The sequence below is a fragment of the Tyto alba genome, unplaced genomic scaffold, assembly GCF_018691265.1.
Source record: "Tyto alba isolate M040663 unplaced genomic scaffold, T.alba_DEE_v4.0 Super-Scaffold_46, whole genome shotgun sequence".
Taxonomy (NCBI): Eukaryota; Metazoa; Chordata; class Aves; order Strigiformes; family Tytonidae; genus Tyto; species Tyto alba.
In genome coordinates, this window is record NW_024881322.1 from 12135161 (window position 1) to 12158025 (window position 22865).

Genomic DNA, 22865 nt, shown 5'->3' on the forward strand with positions numbered 1-22865 from the left:
GAGGTGTTTCTGTGGGTTTTGAGAGCACTCTGTTCTCAGTACCTTTCAGTAATATGGGCAGCTGCTTCCACTGAGGTATCCACTCATCATGCCTTCTGCCTCTTCCTGGGATACGCCTGAGAAAGTAAGAGAGCAGTCGCCTCAGAACTGCTCAGTAAAATATAGTCAGACTCCTTCCTCTGCAGAGACCTACTGCTTTTAAAGGAGCATGGGTTTAACCCCCTCTGCTCTGCATCCACAGCATCACCTGTATTGAGGCAGAAGGCCTTATACAGTTGTCAGATAGCTCCTTGGAGGTACTTATACCTTCTGCTGTGCGCATTTGTAGGGCCAGCAGGTAGCTCTGCTCCGTGGAGAGACCGCAGCTGGTTTGTCCTGGTGAGCAGATGACTATCTCCTGACTTCTAGGCACAAAGCCCTAAACTATATCCCATTTTCAGCCAGATAACTGAGCGTTTGCTGTGTTGCACACTCGGCGTTCACTGTGGCCTGCTAAAGTAGCACTGTCTCTAGAAAAGAGCCAAGGGATTTTTTTCTATATAGATTCAGGGATGTCCCTTAAAACCCAAGGTGTCTATTGGGAATTATGGGGGATTTGTAGCATGTATTATTGCTTAGTTCAGTCTTCATGGTACCTGTAATGAAGTCACTTACCTTATTACAGATGAAAAAATGAATCACTCTTCACAGGTGTTTCATTTAGTGGCTTTCAGAAGAACAAAACAAACAAGTATTTTGCCTTGGTTAATGTTTCAATTTAAAGAGCTCTATACAACTTCTAAACTAAGACTGACATTATGTGTTAACCAGTGTCAGTGTTTTGCTTGAGGCCTTCACCAAGGGTATATATTCAAGTGCAGTGCGATAAATGCTCTGACTCAGGCCTTGGATCTTTCTTCCTTTTATCACAGGTTGACAGCAACTGGATGTGAAGCTTGGTGAATCTTTTAAAGCTATTCATTTTAGATTTATGTTGTATTAAGAGAAAGCTGTCCTCTTTAATGTGGGAAGATAGCTTTGGGAGAAGAGTATACGTTATACTGGTCACTATATTTATGGGTATTGATAGTTTATGTGAAATAATAATGATAATGCTGGCAAATACTCCGGTGGCATTTTTCACATCAGAAAGGCTTAATGGTTTGGCTGTATTTGCTTATTTGCTTCAAAGTGGGGATTTTTAAAAAAGAGTTTTGTTTTAAAACGCACAGCATCTTTGTCTGAGTAAATCCTTTCTCATCATGACTGGAGCCCGGCTGCTGCAAAGGCGGCTCTGAGAAGAGCCGTCTGCAGGTACTCCTGGGCAGATTGCCAGTGACAGGGAACTGGGAAGCAGCACTTGGTTTCTGTATGCACCAGAAGCTTCAGTTATTGACTTGAATTGCAATTGCTTGAAACCATTATATCAGATGGGATTGTGCCACCTCTGCTGCGAGCGGGTAGAAAGCAGACAAGCTGAAACAGAAAGACACACGTGTGATGGTGCTCCTAACATCTGCACCGGTGGCTTATGAGGTGGTGTAGCATTGCTGTATGGTTGACTTGCTGTGTCGCCTTTTAATGAGGAGTTTTATTTACCAGGATTATCTTTCTTAGCTTTTTGCACATGCCGTTCTCTATTTGTGAGAAACCCTTCCTGTCTGTGCCACCTGGCAGGTAGGGGCAGAGCAGCCTTAGGTTTTGCTAATTAAAGATTGGGCTTGATTTCGCGAGTTGGAGGGGACAAATCCTGCCCTGCTCTTGGGCTGCTCTCTGAAGTCCAGGCACATAAGCACAGGGTTTTTTGTACCCTGGGCTTAAGGTTATGCAGTGCAGGGTGCTTTTATCACTGCAGGGCAGTAGTTCTTACCCAGCCACTCAGAATGGAGTCCTGAAATAAGTCTAGAAGTCCTTTATATCTAATGCTGTGCTGCTTGTAAAGTAAATAAATAAAGGGTGCATGCACTTGTGCCAAAGTGTACATGGGGGAATCCTGTGGCACCTCAGCAAAGCCTGCAAAGTGACTACAAATGAAGGAAGCTAGAAACTCAGTGGTTAAAGGTTCCCTTTAGCAAACCACTTCTGCAGTATTTCTAGTGCCACTCTGCATAGTGTTGTAACAGAAATAAAACTTCAAATATTTATTTTCATCCTGTAACTCACAAGCAATGTGCTTTGTTAGCCTCACTTTGAGCAAGGATTGGGCCTCATGACCTTGGAAGGTTGTTCCCAACTGAAGTTGTTCAGTGATTCCATATGTGAATGAAAAGTTTCTCTAGCTTAAGATACGGCAAAAAAATAAAATAATACTTTTAAAACTTATTTTTTCTTTCAGTATCTACTTCCTTTCTTATTTTTTTTGCATAGTGTGAAAGGATTTTATTCCCCCATTGAAAAGAATGCCAAAAGTTCTGCTAATTTCGGTTGGATGGAGGCTGGGATTTGCACAGACAGGAATGCATTTACGTTGCATTTAGAAGGAAAATCAGGACATCACCTTCTTTAGTTTGAAGCGTCTCTTACAGAGTCTTTTGAAAGTATTGTAGGCAATGGGCAGAGTTTGTGCAGTGTATCTCTCTACTCTACAAGTAGCAGGAAGGCTGTGGCAAAGGACAAGTGACAATATTGACGTGGTAGCCTGAGCAGCCCCTGTTCACATCCAGCCTCCTGTTCCTGACACAGTGACCAGAAAGAGGGAGAAGGGAGGCTTCTCCGGTGATTAAAACTGAGTTGCTGAACAGTAAGGGGAGGCATTATGGCGGTCTTTTAAAAAAAGAACATGTAATTAATGTTCCTTCTTTTTCATGCAGGATGGGCAGCCAAGGATGAGTCTTTCATGGCCTGCTGTCTGTGTGAACCTGCCAGTGTTGGTGGATGAAAAAGCAGCAAAGTGCAGGGCATTTCCAGTCAGAGCTGCCACTGAGGGTACCTGAGCTGTGAATCCACTCTGCTGTGTGGCACATGCAGTGGTCATCTGCCCAGGATTCCTGTGATTAAAAGAGCAAGCAGGTCTGTCTGCCTCTGCTTGTCTTTCTGTCAGCGTGCAGCTGAAGTGCTGATGTTTTGGGGAAGGAAAGGAATTTCCGCGGCCTCGTTTCAAATACGAGTGTGTGTATTTGTGTGAATTTCTGAAAGCAAGGGAAGGTAAAGGAACTATGCAGCAGTTGTACACAAATTCTACAGAGGTAAAAATGACCAAAGAAGTAAGGCAGTGAGGACCTGGGATTTGAGGAAGCTCCAAACAGAAGAGAGGGTTACTTGAAAAGACATTGTTTACACTTAGTCGCCTTCTTGCCACACTCTTTTGGCACCTTGGCTTTTTGGATTTCATGGGGAGACATTAGAAGTGACATGCAGGGAAGGAGGAATGGGGAAAATTACATGTTAGTAAGTAGATATAAGTCTCCTCCAAGGGAAGGATGGAACAAGGTGTGGGCTTCCTGGCATATGCTTCCTCAAGTGCTATCTAGGTGTGCTCTGGGCCACCTCTGGGCTTGGGTGATGCCTCAGGTCCCTGCCTGGCAGGGGTGGGAAGGAGAGCAGGCATCAGAGGAACTTCCTCAGGAGTCCTATTCACAACCAAAGGGCTAAACCCAGATCCCGCTGGGATCACGGACTGAAAAATAGAAGGGTGAAGGAAATGGTGTACAATTGGTCCCTAGTGAAAACAGTGGGATTGTTGCCTTGTAAAATCAAGTATTTTGTGAATGAAGCTTCCAGAGAGTGTATGTTTTGGAGTTCCTTTAAAGTGAACTCTCCCAGGAGCTGGTAACCAAGCCAGAGCCCTCAGCACGTTTCTCTTCTCTGCTGACCATGACCTGCCCACGCGTAGGAAGATATCTGATGGAAACCTGAGTGGACAGAGTGATGATCCCAGTGGTGCATACAGCTTAAAAATTAAAGTGGGATGTTGGAAAGGAAAAGAGGCAAACCACAGAAAATAGTGGGTTCATCTCTTGAGAAAGAAAAGTTGGAAATGCCTCTTTACTCTCCTAGTCATCTCTTGCCTTTTCTGATATAAACTCAACTGAAATCAGAGGCAATGGGTCCTCTTTTCTATTTGGCTTTTGGAATAGACCCAGTGAGAGAAAATGTGGGCAGAGCCTACTCCTGGAAATGCTGGTTTGACCTACAGTTAACTGTCTCAGCCATGCTTCCTAGTACCCAAAAGTCTTTTATATGTGGTCCAAGCTAATGATTGTCACTTTTTAAACAGGAAAAATAGCACTAATTAATAGGAATAGTAGCTCAGCATTTATCAACTGTGTTCATTACAGCACAGAATGATATTAGGGACTCCGTCTTTAATTATATCTGGCTAAAGGAATAAAAACTTCTCAGCTATGTCAGCCATTTTACTTATTGCACAGTATCTTTGTTAGTAGCCCAAAATGTTTGGCTTTATGGACTGCCATAGAAAGCAGTCCAGTCTGTGGAGTGCTGCAATCTTTGCACAGGGTGAGGATGGAAGATGGTGTCTGTCCCCAAATTCTGTCCTAACCACTTAATATATCTAGAAGAAACAATGTAGAGGAAAATTACAAAAGCCTTCAGTGATCCCAGGGAGGCCTGTCTGCTCAATGAAGCTCGCAGATGTGTCAAAAGGTTAAAGCATGCAGAATCACAGAGGGGTTGGAAGGGACCTCTGGAGGTTATCCTGTCTGATCCCCCTGCTCAAGCATGTCCACCTAGACCCAAGATTGCCCAGGACCATGTCTAGACAGCTTTTGAATATCTCTGAGGATGGAGGCTCCACAACCTCCTTGAGCAACATATGCTTGGTCACCCTCACAGTAAAAAAAGTGTTTCCTGATGTTCAGAGGGAACATCCCATGTTTTAGTTTATGCCCATTGCCTCTGGTCCTGTCGCTGGGCAACACTGAAAAGAGCCTGGATCCGTCCTGTGCGCACCTTCCCTTTGGGTATCTCTACACATCGATGAGATCCCCCTGAGCTTTCTCTGATCCAGGCTGCACAGTCCCAGCCCTCTCAGCTTTTCCTTACACAGAAAGCACTTGTTGGCTTTTGCTCGGCTCTCTCCAGTACGTCCATGTCTCTCTGTCATACTGGGAAGCCCCAGCACTCCAGCAGTGGCCTGACCAGTGCTGCACAGAGGGGAAGGATCACCTCTCTTGACCTGCTGGCAACACTCCTCCCGATGAAGCCCAAGATGTTGTTGGCTGCCTTGGCTGCTCAGGCAAGTTGTTGGCTCCTGTTCAAACACAGCTGGGCTTCTCTCACCCATAAGCGAGGCCAGGCCTTGCACTTGGGCATGACACTCTTGTGATATCGCCCTTCCTTTATGGACCTCTCTGACGGGGAACAGCCAGGACCAGGAAGCACCAGAGAGAAATCGTGGCACTGCACAGTGTACTAGCCCACCTCGCTCCCAGTATCTCAGCTGGAAAATGTATTTTTAGGCTGAGCTCCAGTGCTGTAGCTCCTCTTCAGCCATGAACCTACCATGGCACTGGGTTTTGCATTGCAAACGGGGTGGCTGGACAGAAGGCGTGCATCTCTGGGCTATAGCTGCTGTTGAGGAAATCAGTCTAATACTGCATGACCTCTTATGTTCTGTATTGTGGCACATACTGGGCAGTTGAAAACAATCTAGGGCAAGGAGGAGTAAAAGGCAAATGCAAAGCACTGTGGTTTGGGTTTTTTTGTTGTGTTGTTTTTGTTTGTTTGGTTGCTTGGTTGGTTTTTTCTTTTTCCTTTGAATGTTCCTGTCACTACCACAGTAGCCTAACACACTTTGCTGTGGGTACAAGGGCTCTAGCTCTCTTAATTCTTCAGGAACAACTTGATTACAGCCTGACTGCACTAAAATCATAAAGAGGTGTGCTGTTGTTGATGGATATCAGAAAAGTGCCTCTTGGTCTTCATAACGGATGGTATTTGCAAAAGCTCCTCATGATGTGGGAGCCGAGGCTCTGCTTTTTCAGGTGTGACACAAGCACGTAAGTCCCAGTGATCTTTAAAAGTAGGTCTTGTGCTCCCAAAGCGTTGCCTGCTTTTGTATGTCAGTACTGATGTAGAGTAATGGCTGCATCAGTCTTGTATTTCTAGGTAACAGAAGCGCCTGTTCGGCCGATCGAGGATGCTGTTATATCACCGACAATTTAAGTACCTGTTGATAAAGTGCTCTGGAGTGGCTGCGTTTCCCCCGTGCTAGAGAATCATTTCATTTGCTAAATCTCACCGTTTTATGACCAAGCTGTCATAGCAGAGCTGGCAGGTCTGTGTGGCTGAGACAGTTTGTTGCTCTGCGATGGCTGGGGATTCAGTTATTTTTAAAGCCAGTTCCTTTGGTGAACAGGAAAACACAAACCTCACCCGTAGCAGAGTCTGAACTTCTAGTCTGGCATTCCTTTAGCTGTGCACAGCTCACTGATTTTCTTTCTTTTTTTTTTTTTCTAAAAGATTGCTCTGTTTCATCCCTGTGTGGAACAGCAGCATACATTCTTTCATTTTTTTTTGGTGTTCAGCAAGGGAATAAAGGTGCCTGTAAGAAATTCGCAGGAGGCCTCATTTACTAGTATTACAAAATTCAAATCCAAAGGGTCACACCCACAAGTGCTAATTGTCAAACTGTGCTCTACCAATGGAAAAAAAAAAATGTTTCCATGGTAACTTGCTAATGAGTCTGCCTGAAAACTTTTCCAAGAAGAACTTTTTTCTAGTGTATTAGACATTTGTGAGGTCAAGTGGCTCCTATGCTGTAGGTAGAACCTCACATGATATGACTGGTGGTTTTTACACAGCCCAATTATTTTCGAGGAGAGACCCTCAAACACGATCTGTACGAGTAGCACATGAAACCAGCTCAGGGCAGGATTTCATGTAATTTAAGGCGTCCTCATCTGAGGTAATCATGTTAGCTTCCTTTATAATCAATGTAAAGAAATAGATTCGTGTAGGGTGTCTTTCATGTGACCTGTTTTAGATGTCAATCTCAGGCTGAGCTGAGTCATGCCCTAGAAATTACATTTTCTTTCTATTGACTATAAAGGGAGCCTGGATGACTATATAGCACTTCTTGGTATCTAGATCTGAAGTTATGCGCCCCTCACTCCCCAGATGCCTTTGCAGTCTACAGGTCTAGAAAATACACTTTTAGAAAAAAAAGGCAGAATGAGTAATTATATAGTCTGGAAAAGATAAAATGAGGGACACACATGTCACGGCTTTCAAATACAGAATTCATTTGAAAAGAAGGGATAAGTGATTGAACAGGACAAAAGGAGTGGGTTTAAACACTTCTAATAATAAGGATAGGGAGACACTGATGTTTCACTGAGAAGTACTGATTATCTACTTTTTTGTGGAAGCATTCCACAATTTGTTTCACTTCCCACCACTTTATAAGCTTCAGCCTTCCACTTTAACAGAAAGGTACTTACTGATACACATTTTTCCAGTTGTCAAGACAGCACATAGTTGTATATCCTCCTTTTGTTTCCCAAGGATGTTTTAAAAGAAAAAAAAAAAAAACAAAAACCCCCCAAAATAACAGGTTGGTTTTGTTTTGTTTTGTTTTGTTTTTTTTTTTCCCTGCCTTGTAAAGGAATTTTTTTGAGCAGGATTTTTTATGGGTTTGGGGGTGGAGGGTGTTGTCAAAGAGTTTTGGCTGCCTAGAGTACAAGAAGTGTCATACGGTATTTCAATAGAAACAAAATCTGAAGCAGATAGTTAAAATATCAGAAAAGCAACAAAAAATGGCATGCTTAATATCTACAAACTAAGTGCTTCATGGGACATCAGGGGGAGATTTCACATGGTTCAAAACAATCAGCAGCCATGCTTTAAAAAAAAATAAATTTGAAAACTTCTCACTCATTCCTGTAGTTTACCTGTTGTAGTAACAGCAATATTTGGCAGTGAGATAATCTGAAATGTGACAGTGGATGTTCTTAGTATGTGTATTGCTTTTTTCCCCCTCTCTACTGGTGTCAGTCAGTCAGACCAAAGTTTTCTGAGCAGTTCAAGATGTTTCAAGCCACCGGTACCATTGAAAGAATTAGTTCTGCCATCTCTCTCCAACCGGCTATGTGTTTCTGCGTCCTCATCACCTTCAGCCGCTGCAGATGGTGCTGCAGCTGGACAAAGCACCAGAGCTAGGAACTGACCCTGGGTAAAATCAGTGCCTTGTCTTTTCTCCCAGTGTCAGGAAGAGCTTGGTGCAGGTTTGGAAATAAGCAGAAGATGAAAGGAAAGGACTGCTTCTTTTGGTCACAATGCTCAAAGTGTTGGTGAGAGCAGGAATCTGGTTGTGTGATGCTTGCTTGATTTGACTGCTTTGTGAAACTTCCTTGGTCAGTAGTTGGCATCTTTTGGAAACTTTGCTAAGGGTGAAGCTTAAATATCATTCTTCTAATTACAAAATACAATACAAAGGGAGCAAATGGTGCTATCACAAGAAAGTGCCCATTGATCTTGCTTTGTTTGCATTAAGGCATCATCTGGAAACCAAGGACATTTATAATTCTTTTAACGATTTTAGAGTGTGGTGGGGAGTCTGGATCCACTTCCTGTGAAATTGTCAAAAGTAATCCAACTAATTTGTGTGGGTTTGATATCTCTCTTCTTCCATGCGCTCACAGATGAAACCGTATTTAGATTCATTGCAGCAACCATCTACTATGTACAGAGCAAGCCATTTGCTAGTGGACTCACTGAAAGGAAATTTAGCAATTGGGATGACAAACATGGAAGCTATTACTTTTCTGTGTATGGAGCTACTTCAACCTGTAGTTTTTAGCCTTTCAAATACAGCTTACTTTCTTCTAGGGAAAAAAAGATAAAAAATATTCTCCTGTTTACAAAATTGTAAGTTATAAAACCTATCAGAACTTCTGGTTCTGACAGCTGAGTTCATTGTGTCTCTAAAGCTTTATTTTCCAGTATGATTTCCCAAATGGAAGCAGATATGTTCAAAACTGTGAAAATGTCATTTCAGGCTCGATCACTGTCCTCTATTATTTTTCTGTTTGACCTAGAGTTCAGTTGCACAACCTGGTCACGATGATGACATGCGTAACAAATCTCTACCCGTTTCTGCAATACTTAAGTTTGCTCAGAGGTTAAATGTCTTAGGCCTCTGGATTGCTAGCTCAAAGCACACTGTGAGTTGATAAAAGTTTTAGTTAATGTGACATGTTTTTTTTCTTAATGTGTTTAAGTCCTTAAACTCATTTTTCTCTTCAGGGAGTGTTCAGAGCCCAAGTCTGAGAGCAGATGGGGGCGAGTAGAAAATCCAGTAGCATATGTTCTGAACTATTTTGAAATTTAAACTACGTAATTTGAGACTTCCTGGCCTTTACCCTTTCTGGGTACTTTTCTTGCCTCACAAGTTTTATAGTCCCTGAAAATTCACAGCTATTATGCATCAGCATTTAAAACATCAGACGGAGCAGAGCTTTACTGTCTGGATCCTCCTGGCAGAGGAAACAAAGGGGAAGGAGGGAAACCACTGAAATTGCTACCACATTTTAAAACCTCAGAAAGGTGAACGCATGGGAAGTTTGAAACTGCTTCCTTAAACAGGGGCCCAGAAACTTCTTGTTCTTCACCAGTGCATGAGGAGATGCTAGTGAAATTTGAGGAACAACGGATTTGTGCAGGGGCTTTGCTTCTGGGAGTGTTGCAGAGCTTGGTGCATTGCAAACAAAACCGCTTTATATTCCAAAGGTACATACTAAATGTGGTATGTACTGGAATGCTGACTATGGGTGCTGCAGATTAGCAGCAAGCTGGGAGTTTTGGAGAGAACTAGTGGAGTTGTACAGGCACCTTCTGTGGGTGGGATTTACCTCAGTGACTGTCTGTAAAGTTGTACGCACGCTTACGCAAGCTGGCTCTGAAGGGGATGGACTGGCTTCAGGCTGGAAGGTATTGTCTGGTTATGTTATCACCCTGATGTACCCAAACTAATACAGCCTTCTGAAAGCTCGCTAGTTTTATAAATGTGTTTCTTACAGTAGGACTTTCTTAAACTTTGATTAAATGGTGCTGTGTTGAAGAGGAAAAAAGCACTCTCAAGACTAATACTGTGGGGTTTTTATCTATTTCGATTCTAAGTTAGACCTGCTCCCTGCGTACATTAGTGTTCCTATACATGCACAGACCAATCTAAATCCAGGTTGCAGCATGCTTCACCGAGGTTCATGATTTCTAATGACTTTGCTTGTACAAATGTCACCATCTGGAACTAGCTCATGTGACTTTTTATAATGAAGGAAGAGACTGATTATATTTAGAAATCTGAGACTCTAGATTTTCTTGTGATATTACATTACGCTGTCACACCAAATTTCAATAAGGAGGGATTTGTGCAGTTTCCATCTAAAACAAATAGCTACAAAATACACAATGATTGCCCAATAAGATTGTATCACTCGATACTTTCACAAGAAATCAAAAGAAAGAAAAAAATATTTGCCTTTGTGCAGATTGTAATATAGTTTTTCAGTTTTTCTTATTCAGCTCTGCTGAAATTTCTGCAACTTAAGATGCATTTCAAATTGTACTTATTAAAGCTGAGTACATTAGAAACTTCTCACTTGAGGCTGAAAGGACACTGCAAGTTCATGTATGCAGATAACAATCAATTATATCTGCAGTTCTAGTCTGGGAGACTGGATCCTACTGTGGCTGATTATATCTGCAGCCAAAACTGGTGATAGTTCAAGAAACCTTGATATGGACAGTTTGGAATTGCTCTTTGAAACTCCGTGAGGGTGTCAAATTTTAACACTTTAGATTTCCTCTGAATTATTGTGCCTACATCCTGGCCTGAATCCAGGGATACTGCTTATGCCACAAATAGGCTTCTTCAGAAAAGCCTCAAGAGATTAAACATCAAGCCTTCTTTTACGGACCTGAAAAATGGTTGTTATTCTTATCCTCCCCTTAACTGTTATTTTGGGAAGAACATGACCTTGGGAGACACAGAGGGTTAGGTGGGTGGGAAAGGCCTGCTGCTTCCTGAGCTGCGCTGTGGGTACAGTGAGGCTGTTGCTGCAGGGATAGGGGGGTTTATATTTTTTTTCAGCCCAAGCTGGAAGAGACCTCGCAAGATCATCTGGCCCAACGTTTTGTGAGAAAGGGAGCCTAGATGAGATTATCTAGCACCTTGTCCAGTTGCATCTTGCAAACCTCCAGTGATGGGGACTCCACCACGTCCCTGTGGGGGTTGTTCCAGTGATTGTTCTTAATGTAAAAAATTTCTTATATCAAGATGAAATGTCGCCTGGTGCAATTTGTACCTGTTGTCTCATGTCTGCTCCATGTGTCTCCTGCTGAAGAAAGAGCCTCCATCCTCTCTGATAGTTCCCTTTAAGTACTGGAACATTGTGATGAGGTCCCTCCTGAGCCTTCTCTTTGCCAGGGAGAAAAGACCTAGCTCCTTCAGTCTTTCTTCATACAGCAGGTTCTCCAGCCCTTTGATCATGGTCATGGCCCTCCTTCGGACCCTCTCTAGCCTGTCTGTATTTCTGAATTGTGGGGTCCAGGCCTAGACATGGTACTCCAGGTGCTGCGAGGGATGACAGTGTCCCTATCTCTGGTAGTGATGCCCCTGTAGATGCAGCCCAGGATCAGGTTTGCCTTCGTTGCTGCAGCAGCCCACTTCTGACTCCTGTTCAGTTTGTCCACCAGGACACCCGGGTCCCTCTCAGCAAGGCTGCTCCCCAGCCTGTCCCGAGATCTTTGCTCATCATGTCCCATGTGCAGGACTTTGCACTTGTCTTTGTGAAACTTCATACTGTTTTTGCTAGCCCACTTTTCCAGCCTCCCCAGGTCTCTCTGTAAGATGGATCCTCCTTCTAATGTGTCCACCTCACTACCCAGTTTAGTGTCATTAGCAAACTTGGTGCGGGCGCTTTCAATCCCGTCGTGCAGGTCATTTATGAAGATGTTGGACAGTGTGGGGCCTGGTTTTGATGCCTGGGGGACCTCACTTGTGACAGGCTGCCAGCCTGGGCAAAAACCATTGATCCCCACTCTGAGTGCAGCAGGTGAGCCAGTCTCCTACCCATCTTGCAGACCACCTATCCAGTCTGTGTCTTGCCAGTTTTGCCAGGAGAAGGCTTTGGGAAACAGCATTGAACATGTTGCTGAAGTCCAGGTAAACGCTACCTGCTGCTCTCACCATGTCACACAAAATGTTATTTTGTTGTAGAAGGTGGTCAGGTTAGTCTGGCATGATTTGCCTTTGGCAAACCTGTGCTGCCTTTTCCCAACCACCTGCTTCATTTGGTTTGTAATGGTTTCTAGGAAGACTTGTTCCATTGCTTTCCCAGGGAGTGAATAAAGACTAATGGGCCTATAGTTTCCTGGGTCCTCTTTTGGGCCCTTCTTGTAGATGGGTATGGTATTTCCCTCTTCCAGACATCAGGGATATCCCCTCATCTCCAGAATTTTACAAATATTGTAGGTGGTGGCCTTGCAACAGCATTGGGCACTTTTCTTACCACCCTGGGATGGATTCCCTTTAGATGGCCAGATGTGCGAGTGTAACAAAATCCAGGAATTGCATTTTAAAACCTGTGTCCCAGAATGCAAAAGACCACATTGTATTTAGTTCTTTCTGGAGACATATGCCATGACAGACAATGTGAAAAAGCCCTTGGATTTGGAGAAAGGGTGTTATGAGCCAGTATTCAAATGGGTCACAGAAATTATTTCACACAGGGCTTGTGAATGTTTCTGTGATGCCTCTGATGGCCTTTCCTGGCATCTGCTATTCTGGTACCAACCATGAACTCCAGGAAATCCGCAAACATTTGGAAATCTAGATTGGGAATGTAGAAGTCAGGGCATGAAATGCCCAGATGTGAATATTCTTGAATTTTAGAGGAGTTAAGGTCTGGGTGCTCACAATGTGACACCATCCCTTTCCTTAATAAGTTGACAACCCAGATCAGAACACCCCTGGTACCTGTTGAGCTGTGGGTGTACGTTTCAGTGGGGAATCGTCATGAGTTTGTGCTATTGCAAGAGATATTTTTGAATCTGGGTACACCTAGAATATATTTCTGATTGTATGTTCAAACAAACAAAACATCATGGGGTGGCAGTGGAGTGATGAAGCTGAACAGGTTCTCTCTCTTCTTGTTGAGGTTAGTTGTGGGGTTTTTTGTCCCTATATGATGGAAAATGGGCTCAAGGCCTGATCTGAGCTCTCAGTGACAATACCACTATTCCCTCTGAATAGAACTGGCTCACTGATGTGCAGAAAATTGCAAATTAGTGCGACTGCAATTAAGAAGCGGCAGTGCTTAAGGTGGGTGTGACTTGTGTGGTGGAAAAGATGCTGCTTTTCTAGGTGATGGAAAGCAAATTCTGCTTTTCGCGACTCCTACATGGCCCTTTTGTTTCCAGCAGGCTTCCCACCAGTGCCTCTGCAAGCCTTGTTCTTAGGTGCAACCAAAACCAGAATTTTCTCTTTATTATTCCCACACCTCAGAGGCAATTCTGCTTTCACTGAACTGAATGGAAATTCCTGAGTAAGGATGATGTTTAGATTAGTCTGCAAGTGCCACAGTAGAGTTCAAGTGGCCCTGCCTGTCTTCAGTAAATGTCAGCTTTGTGTTGTGGTTTTCACTGAAGTGACATCAACAGAATTGGAGGAGACCCGTGGGAGGAAATAAGCTGACGACAGAAGTTTTGAACGATGGGCTTGGGAACAATAGATGTACATGTTTATAGAGTACATCTCTTTCAATCTCCTAAGAAGATTTTTTCCTCTCATAACTTGAGTAAGATGGAAATCTTTTTGGTCTGGTGGGTTTGATAATTTTAACTTCACTTTTTATTGTGTTGTGAAAAAAAATGAACAGTCTTCTCATTTACGTCCCACAGTGTTACCCGCTGGTCCAAAATTTCCGAGGCTTTCACATCTATTCCACACCTCCAATAACACTGTGCCAGTCTTGAGCTGGTCGAATGAGAGCTGCTACCATGAATAATGTTATCAGCTTCCCCATCTCCTCACTCTGGTTTTCCTCTGTTTGTTTCTCAGGTGTGCTTTCTAGAGACTGCATATAAGGGAGAGATTACTAGAGTCCTTTCGTATTCCTAAAGGCATCTGAGAATTCTGTTAGGAGTCACTTGCTGTAAAATTATCTACTGAAGTAATTGCAGAAATATATAAGATTTTGTAGAACTTCTTTTGAGGCTCAGGAAGGTGCAATCCTTTTCTTATGCTCAGTTTAACAAAAGTCTCTGTAGCCTTGGTCTCCTTTTCTTTAATGCTACATTTGAGGAATACTGGTTCTCCCAAGCAGGGTGCCCTGCTGTTGAATTAGCCTGGCACATCACAGAGCTTTTGGTCTGGCCATGGTGAGCATGGTTTTGGATAGAGTCGAACCAGCATGTTGAGTTTATGTTATTTCAAGGATTTTCTACTATGTCTGTGGCATTTCTGACTCAATACTGCAAATCTTTTAAAGCCATATACTTTTATTCTTTTTTTTTTTTTTCCAATGAACCATTCTGAGACTGTAGAGCATAGGATAATTGCATGATAATATAAGGTATTAATATAGCAGCAAAGCAGCCTTCCTTGCCAGTTTCCTCCTACCACAATAACATTGTTTCATAATGTGTGTACTGGAATGAGAATGCTAATAAAGGCAACATGAATATTTGCTAACTGCAGGTATTTTTACAGTGCTGATCCCTTTAACATCAAGGCAGATGTAACAATAGTCATTGGTGTTCTTCTATGAGTCTGTGCTATGTTTAGTTTGTTAATGGACCGAAGACTGATTTTTGATTATTATTCATGCGTTATTAGAAAGGGAAAAAGTGGATGTAGAAATGACGGGAGAGACTGGGAGCTTAAGTTTATAAATACTCATAGTATCTGACAGATGATTTGGTCTCAGTGGAAACTCTTTGGGAACAGTATTAATCATTGGATCTCAGTGAATGGTCAGAGTAAGGTGGGAGAAGGAACTGTGGCTCTATTCACATCTTCCCTCCAGTTGATTTAAATATGAGTGGATGGAAACCCTCTTGTAAAGAAGCACTTTGGAGTCTTCTTCAAGACTTTGAGGGGGTTTGCCTCTTTATTTATACTAATGTACAGTTTTTAAAATATTTTCCCCTGGAAGAGTATATCAATCTCTGTTTCTTCCTTATTGAAGTGTGTTAATACTATTACATAAAGAAGCTCTATTGTGTCATAACCACTATAGATGAATGTTGTTAAAGAACCGTCTGTTAAGTGGCAGTCTAATTTAATTATGATTTCTCAGACATCACAGCAACTTATTTTTATCATAAGAATTGGTGCTGACTTGGAGTTGGTAACACTTATGCAAGCTAATTTTGTGAAGCATAAGACCATGGGTAAAACAGGTGTCTGAAAGGTGATGGCAGGATAGAGCTCAATCTGAGCCTTATGTGCCAGGTGGGAATTCATACATCAGACTACAAGTAGATAGACAGCTTCCTTGTGAACTGACATTCATCTGGGATTAATTTAGTCACTAATACCGCTACACAGTTTTGGCCTGATTGTACATTTTCCTTAAAGATATTTTTAAATAGGAAGTTGAATTTTCAATTTAATTTGTACAAGTCCCTATTTCCTCTGAGAAATGCTATGTTTTCATTGTAAAACTAAAAGGTGCCAAAGCTGAAAGAGCTGTAGCTTTCAAACAAAAGTCAGTACTTTCCATTGGAAACATCCACAGACTCTTCAAAAATATTTTTGTAGAGCCATTCACACATTCTCCTCAAAACCCCTCCTTTTTTTTTTTTTTTTTTTTCTAAACAGCTCTATTGGCAGTGTAATTTCTTTGACTGTCAAAGCACCCTTTTGAAATCCAATCGCTTAACTGCTACGCAACTTTGGACAAGGCATCTTTAATTTACTTTCTGTCAAATTCCAAGAAAGTGGGAAAAACTGCTTCTTTTTCTCTGTTCATGTTTTTAATTAGAATAGCACAGTTCAGCTGGAAGGGCCCTAGAACGACCGCCCAGTCCACCGGCCTGACCACTTCAGGGCTGCCCAACGCTCCAGCACGGCATTAAGGGCTTTGTCCAAAGGCCTCGCAAACACTGACAGGCCCGGGGCAGCGACCGCCTCTCCAGGAAGCCTGCTCCAGGGTCTGACCACCTCCTTGGGAAAGAAATGTTTCCTGACCTCCAGTCAGAGCCTCCCCTGAGGCAGCTTTAAACTGTTAATTAAATACCCATACTGGGAGTCACTTGAAATTTGTCCTTTCGTTTAGACATCATCCCATTTTTTAGAGCTATGAAATAGTGACTTCTTGATGTTCAGTGTGCCCTTCTGAAAGCATTTCTGTGGCCATTGATGAGATGCAGAAGCTCTGAAGTCTGTGCCTGGAGTCAGAGTCCCTTCAGAATAAGATAGCGACTATCTTCAGTTGTCTGAGGGAACAAAGTATTTTCCACTGCAGAAGTAACTTTCCTGTCACAGAGGCAAATACCCTACAGTGTAAGGTTCCTTTTATAAGGAAAATGAATCATCACTTCTGTGTGGTACTCCTCTCCCAGTTAATGAAGGAGGACAATGTCTGGTGTGCTGTGTCGTTGCCAGGCAAACAGCAGCAACAAAAATCCATTAGGAGTTATTTCAGGAAATAACTGGGTGGTGTATGCCTCTTGGTTATTACTTCTAAGTGAAGATTGTGGTTTCCTGCCTTCCAGAAGTAATTTGAAACATAGCTCTTGTTTCAGATGTGTTTTGTGATCTTCAGGGTATATCCAAGAGACACATATTGTGCCTTTTCCATCTGTGTAGCTGATTTATTACTTAATTGTAGTAGCTAATTAGAATCTTAAGTCCAGAGAGACAATCAAGTCACCCAATATTTTTTATCAGCAAAAGGTTGCTGCATATTCTTGTAACTTTGTGACCCTACCAATTTGTTTTATAGGGTGTGTTTATAGTGCTGGTACTGTCAATGTTTACAGCACGAGCATTTCAAATCATACGAAGTTGCTGGCATTTCCTGCGTGGTACCGGGGTTCAACACTCTAGAAAACTCTTTGGATGACTGACTGGAGGGGCCTGAATAATCTCTGGTTTAGTAATGTGCACGCTGGCTGCACAGTTCCTGTGCTTGCAATTTATGTAGCGCTGGATAAAAATGCTCAGAAGCAGAATTTGCCTCATTATATGAGGCATTAGTCATTTGGTCTGAGACTTTTCTGATCTCCTTATTGGACTCAAAATCCCCCAAGAATAGGTTTTCTTAGAAGGAACCTTAGCTTCTAAATGGGTCGGTCACCAGGAAAGCCTTTCTTTGGTGCTGTTGTGCTTCGGATCCCTGTATGGGATCGATATTTGTGTAGGAATTTTGCTGATGACTGTGGCACAGAAAAAAGGCTAATTGCTGCTGACGACACAAAGCCTTGCCAGTGCAGGGGGAGATCTGACTATCTCACAGTAAGATCGATGTGACCTAGAGGATGGGGCTAACAATAGGGGCTGCAATTAAGTAGTATGGAGTGAAAGATCATGCAGATGAGTACTTGATAACAAAAACTTATGTTACGATCTGAGAGTCTGTTAATTGTGTGAGGAGGGTGTCACAGCACACAGCTGACGTGTGACCAGGCAAGAATAAAGCCTCAATGTTTGCATATGGTATCTGTGAGAAAAATTAATTGACACTGAAGAGGTTCAGTAAGGACGGAGAGGGGATATGAAGATACCTATTCTGTAAGGCAAAACTAGATGATGATGGTGTGTTTAGTCCATAAAATGATGGTGGAAGGGGAAAATTCAGTCTTTCTGTGCCCAAGTCAGAGGAGGATTAAGCACAAGAAAAAAATAAATGCTTCAGTTTGAAGAGATTGCTGGTGCAAAACCAAATTGACATAAAATGACACAAATTAAATGCTGGGTCATAACTGACACTGCAATCAGGTTCTGGCAAAGTCTCATAATTTAAGATGGGTAAGCATAAAAAACAAGCTACTTTTTAGATTGAGTTTGATAAGTTTATAAAATGTCTAATGGCATTATAGTCTTTGAGAGCAAAACCTGCTGGTTTCCAGAGATGATCTTACTTTGGTTTACCTGTAAAAAGTAGACAGACACAGTCACCTCAGCAGTCGCAGTACTGTCTTTTGTTCTCCTGAGTTTTAAAGTAAAAGTTTACCAGGAGATGATCTGTTAGGGCAAGCCAAAGGTGTTTTTTTTTTTTGTTTTTTTTTTTTTTTTTTTTTTTTTTTTTCAGGGATGCTGTTCAAAATATGTGGCATTGAAGGGGAAAAGAAAGAAAAAGAAAAATCCTAGAGAAGAATTTATTCCGATTGTATGTTCCATGTAAATTTGGCTACATATCTGTGTTCTCACCTTCTCTAAGGTACTTTTCCTCATCCTAACACTGACAAATTTACTAGCAGTGTGAAATATAAAGTTAAGCTCATCTGCCCCTTGGCTGATTAAAGAAAAAGAAGTCTCCTTAAAAGAATGTGTTTCCTGGTGGGTAAAAAATACCTGGCTTTCTTTTTTTTCAGCCTCTCTATGGCAAAATATAGATGATGTGCTATTGTCTGTCAGTCTCGATGAGTCAATACTACGAAGTGGTATGTTTTTCTTTGCATTGTACTAGAAATTTGAGAAAGGATCTTTGAAAGCTAAATTGGCTGAGCGGGCGTACTGGTGAAATCGATACCTTCTGTAGAAAAAGGTGGCAAGCTGTAGGAAACAGTTTAACAGGGCAGACATTAAAAACTTAAGCCTGCCCATGAAGTGGGCACGCAGTGAACTCTCATATGAGTAATCCATGTTGAATCAAAGAACTGATCCTGCCTATGAAGATATTTTTATAATTGTGGTGAGAGGCTTTTGAGATTTCCAGGCAGTTATGGTGCAACTTAATGTTTTTGTGATGAAAGAAATTTGGCTAGGCCTGGTATTTTGTTGTCTACTTGGACAAGAAAACACAGACAGCACGTGAATGTTTTGCTCTATTGGGGTGATTACAGGACGACATCTCCTGATGTCTTTCTGAAGGAACAGAAGTTACTTACAGGCTACCTGCATGCTACTATACCTTTCACCAAGATTTATTTGCTTCCAAGTTAGGATGGAAAATAACTTCACATGTGCACAGTTTAGTATATAAAAAAAAAATTAAAAACAGTGGGATGAAAGCTGAAGAAGATCCCATCCACTCAGGAGAGTGAAGTAAGTATCTGCAGCTTTCATGCTGGTGGTCTCATCTAAATAGAGATGAAAATCAGCCTAAACTTCAGTGCACAAGACTAGAGTGTGGCTGGACAATAAGCATATCCTGAAGAGACAGCAGTACAGGAAATAATTGGAAATACCAGAAATCATCTTTGGTGTAGGTTGTGACTTGCTCTTTCAGAAATTCACCTACTTTCTTCAGTTTCATTAATTCATACCCACTTTCTCCCAAAAGCTTATTACCATTAATAAACCTGAATAAACACAGGGTGCAGAAGATTTCAGGCCAACTGGAGAACAAGGATTTTCCCATTTACATATATCACATACATAGGTCTGTTAGTTCTGTGTGTCTCCAAAGACTTCTGTAAGGCAACTGTAGGATATATATGCAGAAGTTCCACAGCAAAAACTGTGTCAAGTAAAATCTTCCAAGCTTTTCACACAGAGCAAACGCAGAAATGCTCTTTGCCTCTGAGTCCTCCTTTTGATTGCAGGGCTAAAGAGACCTGATACCTCACCTACGCACACACCTCATGGGTCCCTGACAATTCCCAGGCAGCAGCTAGCTCATTTGTCTCAGGAATCTTGCTAGTAATGTTCAATTCAGCATCCCCAGTGCTTTCTGCCCCGCTCATTGCTTTGCTGTACTACCTGCACCTTTGCTCCGCGTGGTTGTGTGCCGGGTGGAAGGGCCTTACCCCTGCATATGGCACCATCTGATGTCTGGAAAGCACTGACAACCAAAAAGAAACCTGTGCAGCCTGGAATTGGAAAAATGCTTGTTTTTGAGGGGGTTAACGACAGTGGTTGCGTTGGATGCTGTGAGCCTGGGAGCTGAGCTGCCCCACGCTGGGTGGAGAGCTCGACACTCTTGTTGCGGCGTGAAGCTGGAGGGTGGCACGAAGGTGGGACCTGGTGTGCACGTGAAGGCCCTGGTGGCCTCCAGAATGGGGGTGATACTCTAAAATGGATAATAGTGCAGTTAAAAGGCCCTCAGTGGGCTCTTTCCTCATTGACCTATTAGTTCACTTGATGTTCCAACTTAAACATCAGTTCATGTTATGAGTGTGCCTGGGCTCTGCTGTGATACAGAGGGATACTTAGGGCCCCAGAAGGGACCGGGCTGGCAGGCACCTCTCAGCCTACCCCCTGCAAGCTGTCATCCCCAAGTTAACGACAAAGCCTGGCCGCTTTGCCTTCACGTATTGGCTACAGCAGTGTTTTCCAGCACAGTTTTTGATCTCACTGGGTCCAGCTCTTTTGATCCCTGCCCCACCGAGGATGCTGCTGCCTCTCCTTCACCATGCCATCACCTCAAGCAGGGCCGGGTTTGTCTCTCAAACTATGAAGTGCTCCAGCCCTGCCTAACTCGGTGCAGTCGCTCTGGTGTCTCTGCACGCAATGTCCCAGAAGGCTTATTTGCTTGGAGCTTGTGCTGCAGGTAACCTGGGATGGAGTCAAGCCAAGGATGGCTGTCTTGAAGGACTTGGGGGAGACCTCAGGGCCCCGGCTCCGGCTGGCCTGGTGGGTGTCCCAGGCAGGTAGAGAAGCACCAGTGTTTTAACGGCACCATCTGCCGGCTACTGGGAGCAAAGGGAGGCAGTGGTTTATGCAGAGCCCCTCCACTCGCTGCAGTGGGTGCTGGAGCCGCTTTCGTCAACAGGTAAAGGTTGGAGAGCGAGTAGGGAAAGCTGGAGTGACACTGGATATGGGGCTTAAATAAAGACAAACTTAAACTGGCAACCTGAAGACTTGTCAGGAGTATTCAATTTCATCAAAAGTCTTTTCTGGCATTAAAAAGTCCATTATAGTTTAGACGTTATCTTGCTAGGAACCAGTGAGTCTCGGTTCTGGTCATATTTTTCATCCTTTTGTGGGATGTCTTAGCTTAGTTGGTCTTGTCTCTATAAAACTGCATTTCTTAAAGAAAGCAAAGAATTGGCAAGGTTTATGTGTGCACTTCCTCGCTATGTGCCATCAATGCTGTTTCTTGTGATTATTCGAGTTACACAAAATAAAAAGTTATGGGTGGTAATTCCTCTCCTTGATAATGGTCCTCTTTTTTCAGTTGTAGTTTAAGATTATGAGAACCCCAGAGTCGTTTGTGCTCTTGACTAACTGCGTACCGGCTGGGTCGCAGACATGTTGAGAGCTATGCCAGTATGAATCAGAGGCAGAAAAAAGCAGGATTTATATGGGATTGTTTTTATCCTAGGTGATATCTATACACAGTTCCAAATGTCAGAGGATTCATTTGCACAGATCCTTGAATTTCATTTAATTTGCTATTAAATAATCCTCTGGGCTTCCAAAATTGATAGTGCATTTCTTTATATAGATGGAATAATCTTACTTTTTTCTTACCATACTCATTAATACAAATGGGAAAAATGACATTTTATTTAGGGCTTGGAAAAAAGTACAATATAAAATAGAATTTGAAAGGATGACTGCGATCATATATTGCTATGTACTATTAGTAGCTAGTGCCTGTATGTTGGGGAATTATACGATTCAGTTATTATGTGGGATAAGACAATGTTTGCAGGTGCCTGTTGTGTGCCCTCCTGACTCTGAAATCCAAACTGAACCAGACAGACAGACAAACATTCAAAGTAATATATTTGGTCGCATTATAAGAAGTATTATATATCTGTGTGTATTTAGCTAACTGCTGTTACTGTGAGCAGTCTTGTCTTCCGTATATGCATGAGAATTGCTACTATCATTAATCTTAATGTAACAATTAAATTTGAATGCTTTTTATTTCTCTCTCTTTTCTCCTTTCAGTTGCAAATGAGACAGGTGACAAAAATGCACGACCACTTTCACGATTTGCCCGTAAGTAGCCTTTTTTATTTTAAGTGGTTGATTTCTATATCTACTGTAGAAATAAACACCTTGTAATATGAGATTAAAAAACTTACTAGTCTGCCCTGTTATTACAGTTCATTTACAGTACTGAACTGAGGAACCATAGTACTTAGTTGGAAAAGTCACTTACAGTAATTCAGTCTTGAACAGAGTTGATGCAAATTTAAAAGGATGGAAGCTTTTGTGCCCTTACTGCCGTTTCAAACATAAAAGGTTATAACAATACAAGAGCCACAAAGTCAGCTGCAGTTGACTACAGTGGCTACAAAGAAGTTTGGGTCAAGCCTTAGAAGTAGCATATGAAAAATGCAATTAAACCTTCTTGATAGCTCCTCCATAACCTTCTGCTTCACACAGCAAGGTTAGGAACTAAAGATATGTCTTGGGATTTGAAATAAGTGACCCAAGTTTGAACAAAACAAGGGGATGCATCTGATAATATAGCACCAACTGACCATGACTTTGATCAGATGAATTATTAAAACTGACGTGATAGAATACGTAGGAATGAGAAGGAAGATAGGACATCCTATTTATAATGCGTGCAGTTTCATGATGATTTGTCATCCCTTAACAGGGAAAAATCATCTCATTATTAAAAGGGGGCATTTGCCATCAGCATGGGTAGTGCAGATCAAAACATCAAAATAATTTCCATCTGTGGTGCAGTATTTCACACAGTCACAGGATGGCACTCTCAGCATGCCAAACCTCACATAGGTAGCTAAGGTGCATAATGTAGAAGGAAGGTCTGTGGCTATGAAATCTGTTGTGTGTTGTGACTTGCATGTTGATGGAGCAGGTTGAACAGGACTGAGAGAAAATTGTA

General features: G+C 42.3%; 1 protein-coding gene across 3 annotated transcripts in view; it reads left to right on the forward strand.

Moving 5' to 3' along the window:
- The window catches only part of PDE1C (phosphodiesterase 1C), a 304380-nt gene that overhangs the window by 12916 nt on the left and 268599 nt on the right, over window positions 1-22865 (forward strand). For all 3 annotated transcript variants that reach the window (XM_032997371.2, XM_032997374.2, XM_032997376.2), the window contains exon 2: window positions 21953-22003. In XM_032997371.2, coding sequence (XP_032853262.1) covers window positions 21953-22003 — 51 coding nt within the window. The remainder of the gene's footprint in view (window positions 1-21952; window positions 22004-22865) is intronic.